General features: G+C 54.2%; 1 protein-coding gene across 1 annotated transcript in view; it reads right to left on the bottom strand.

Moving 5' to 3' along the window:
- Nucleotides 1-2,500, bottom strand: part of bahcc1b (BAH domain and coiled-coil containing 1b) — a 141,389-nt gene that overhangs the window by 2,555 nt on the left and 136,334 nt on the right. The window contains exons 27-29 of the mRNA XM_080835519.1: nucleotides 1,521-2,500; nucleotides 1,069-1,305; nucleotides 1-550 (exon numbers count right to left, since the gene is read on the bottom strand). The exon at nucleotides 1-550 is cut by the window's left edge and continues 2,555 nt beyond it; the exon at nucleotides 1,521-2,500 is cut by the window's right edge and continues 402 nt beyond it. Of these exons, the coding sequence (XP_080691645.1) occupies nucleotides 341-550; nucleotides 1,069-1,305; nucleotides 1,521-2,500 (1,427 nt within the window). The 3' untranslated portion in view covers nucleotides 1-340. The remainder of the gene's footprint in view (nucleotides 551-1,068; nucleotides 1,306-1,520) is intronic.

The following is a 2,500-nucleotide window of genomic DNA, read 5'->3' as shown; positions in this document are numbered from 1 at the left end:
ATTCCTTAGGGCTGTAGGGCTGTAGGGCTGTGCTGGTTCATCCCATCCCGTCTTTAACTATGGCCCTATGTCCCTCTCCGATGCAGACACCATGGATGGGTGCCCACAACAGCTGGTGTGTGTACCGTCCGACCCCACTCTCTCCGCACAGAGATGTGGAAGGTCGGACACACTAGCACCTAGTCTTGAGCCCGACAAGATCAACGGCACAGACAGCCTTTGGTTGTGGGTCATCCTCAGCCCCCATTGTCCCCCGTTATCAAATTCGGGGGTGGGGGGGTAGGGGTATCCGTCATGGTATCTTTCAGTAGTAAATCCCAAGCGTCTCCTCCTGTGACCTCTAGCAAATGATTGACACTCCGTCTGCGGTCACCAGTTGGCCGGTGGTCGGGTCGTAGGTCCCGGCCTGGTAGTACAGGTCCTGGCTGTTGTTGTTGGGTTTCCTGGTTCGGCTGAGCCGCTCGTATTCATCACAGCTGACCACCTGGCACTTGTGGGAGATGGTCTGGACGTCGTTTTCGTCTTCGTGGCACGACTGGTACAAGGCATGCTGGAACAAGTCAAAAGAGAGAGTGGGTGGAGGTTAGATCCATCGGTAACAGATGCCTACCCCTTAGCTGCATCTTAACGTGTAACAAAAACTCTATGATCCATCTAAACGTGTCACAAAAACTCTATGATCCATCTAAACGTGTAAAAAAAACTTGATGGTCCATCTAAACGTGTAACAAAACCTTGATGGACTATCTCTGGTTCCCCTCCCACCCATGGGGGCTATCTTACTGTTCAACTAAAATCACTAGCTTGCCAGCTCACTTTGTCAGTTTTGTGTCCGTCCAACTGGTTTTAAGACAGGTTTTCCAAAGAGACTACTCTCCATTTATGTATGAGCGAAGGTTATCTAAACACAGTTTCAATTTAATTCGACCTAAATGATAAATTAAATGGAACACTTTCAATTTAGTTCACCATAAATAAAATGGAATAGAATAGAATGTATTGTTCCAAGAGGGACAATTTGTCTTGAATTCATCATAAGATGTGAGCTGTGAGGCTTCCTGCCCTTACCTTGCCGTCGCGGTGCCTCTTGCCCAGCTTGGTCTCCTCGGGGTGGTAAAACCATTTCACCTTCACCACCATGTTGCCGGCCCAAGACTCCCACATGCTCTCGATGCGGCCCACGTACGGCAGGTGAGGCCTCCCAGGTGAGAGGAACACGGCGCAGTCTCCCACGCCGATCATGTCTTTGCCCCGCACAATGGCCTTGTAGAATAGCTTCCTGGCCTTGCCCTTCATACCTCTCCTCTGGGGAGGACAAGAGGGGAATACATCATGGATTACTACTACTACTCCTGCTATTTATTATTAATACATAATTAATTAATAATAGCAATAGTAATGTGTCCATATGATTTTGTTAATATTCATTTTCTGTATGTTTTATGTTCTGTAGGTTGCTTTGGAGAAAAATGTCTGCCAAATACCTTAAGTTTAGCCTTTGACCTTAAACTGGGCCTCACCTGAGTTGGGCTTCCAGACCACTTCCATAGCTGCCTGCCTGGCAAGAATGGGGACGTGGTTGGCGAGCTCTCGGGCGACGCCACTTTCTGCCGCTTGGGCGCCTCTTTGCTGGCTTTAGTGGGAGACGCCGTCATGACGACGGGAGCACCTGGAGCCTCTTTCCTTCGGGCCTGTTTTGCCGCGCTGCTGGTGGCCGCCGTCTTGGATCCGGACACGGCCATGGATTTGGAGGAGAAGCTGGCATGTCTCGCGGAAGCGGAGGGCGGGTCTAGGGACTGTTGTGATTGTTGTGACTGCTGCTGTTGTTGTTGTTGTTGTTGCTGAAGCAGAGGGTGCCGGGATGACAGACAACCCTGGAGCATCAGCCTGGACGCCTCCTCCTCGTCTGAGCTGTAGGACGAGTCGTTGTCCGAGGAGCACAGGCTGGAACTGGACAGCGAACCCGAGCTGGAGGAGCTGGAGGACCCCGACGACGAGGAGGAGACGGAGAGACGCGAGAGGAAGCGCCCGGCCGACCTCAGCTCCCCTCTGGCTGCAGCCAGCGCCGCCCTCCTTCGAGCGTCCTCGGCCTCGTCTTCGTCCTCGTCCATGTCCGTGTAGGAGCAGTCGGTGAGGCAGTCCTCGTGGGTCCCTTGGGTCCCGTGCGTCGCGTGGGTCCCGTACTCCCCGAACTCGCCCATCCCCAGGCCCGGGTGGGGCTTCCTCGATTGGGCCGAGTCCTTCATCATCAACAGCTCACCCCGGCTGCCCCCGCCACCCCCGCCGCTCTTCTTGCTCTCCTTCACCAGGAGCGCCGGATGGGAATACTCCACTTGGTGGGGCGCGTCTCCGAGACCTTTCCCCCCGAACCCCCTCTCCATCCTGGAGCTGCCGGATTCATGACCCCCGAGGAGCAGCAGTGCCTTGCCATTCTTGGTTTTGGGGGAGGTCACCCCTTCGTGGTCGAGTTTGACCAGGAGCTCCTTCCTGTCGCCCGCTT

Source organism: Sprattus sprattus (assembly GCF_963457725.1).
Source record: "Sprattus sprattus genome assembly, chromosome: 3".
Taxonomy (NCBI): Eukaryota; Metazoa; Chordata; class Actinopteri; order Clupeiformes; family Clupeidae; genus Sprattus; species Sprattus sprattus.
Note: the sequence above shows the minus strand (reverse complement) of the source record. Positions and strands in the feature narration are given on the sequence as shown.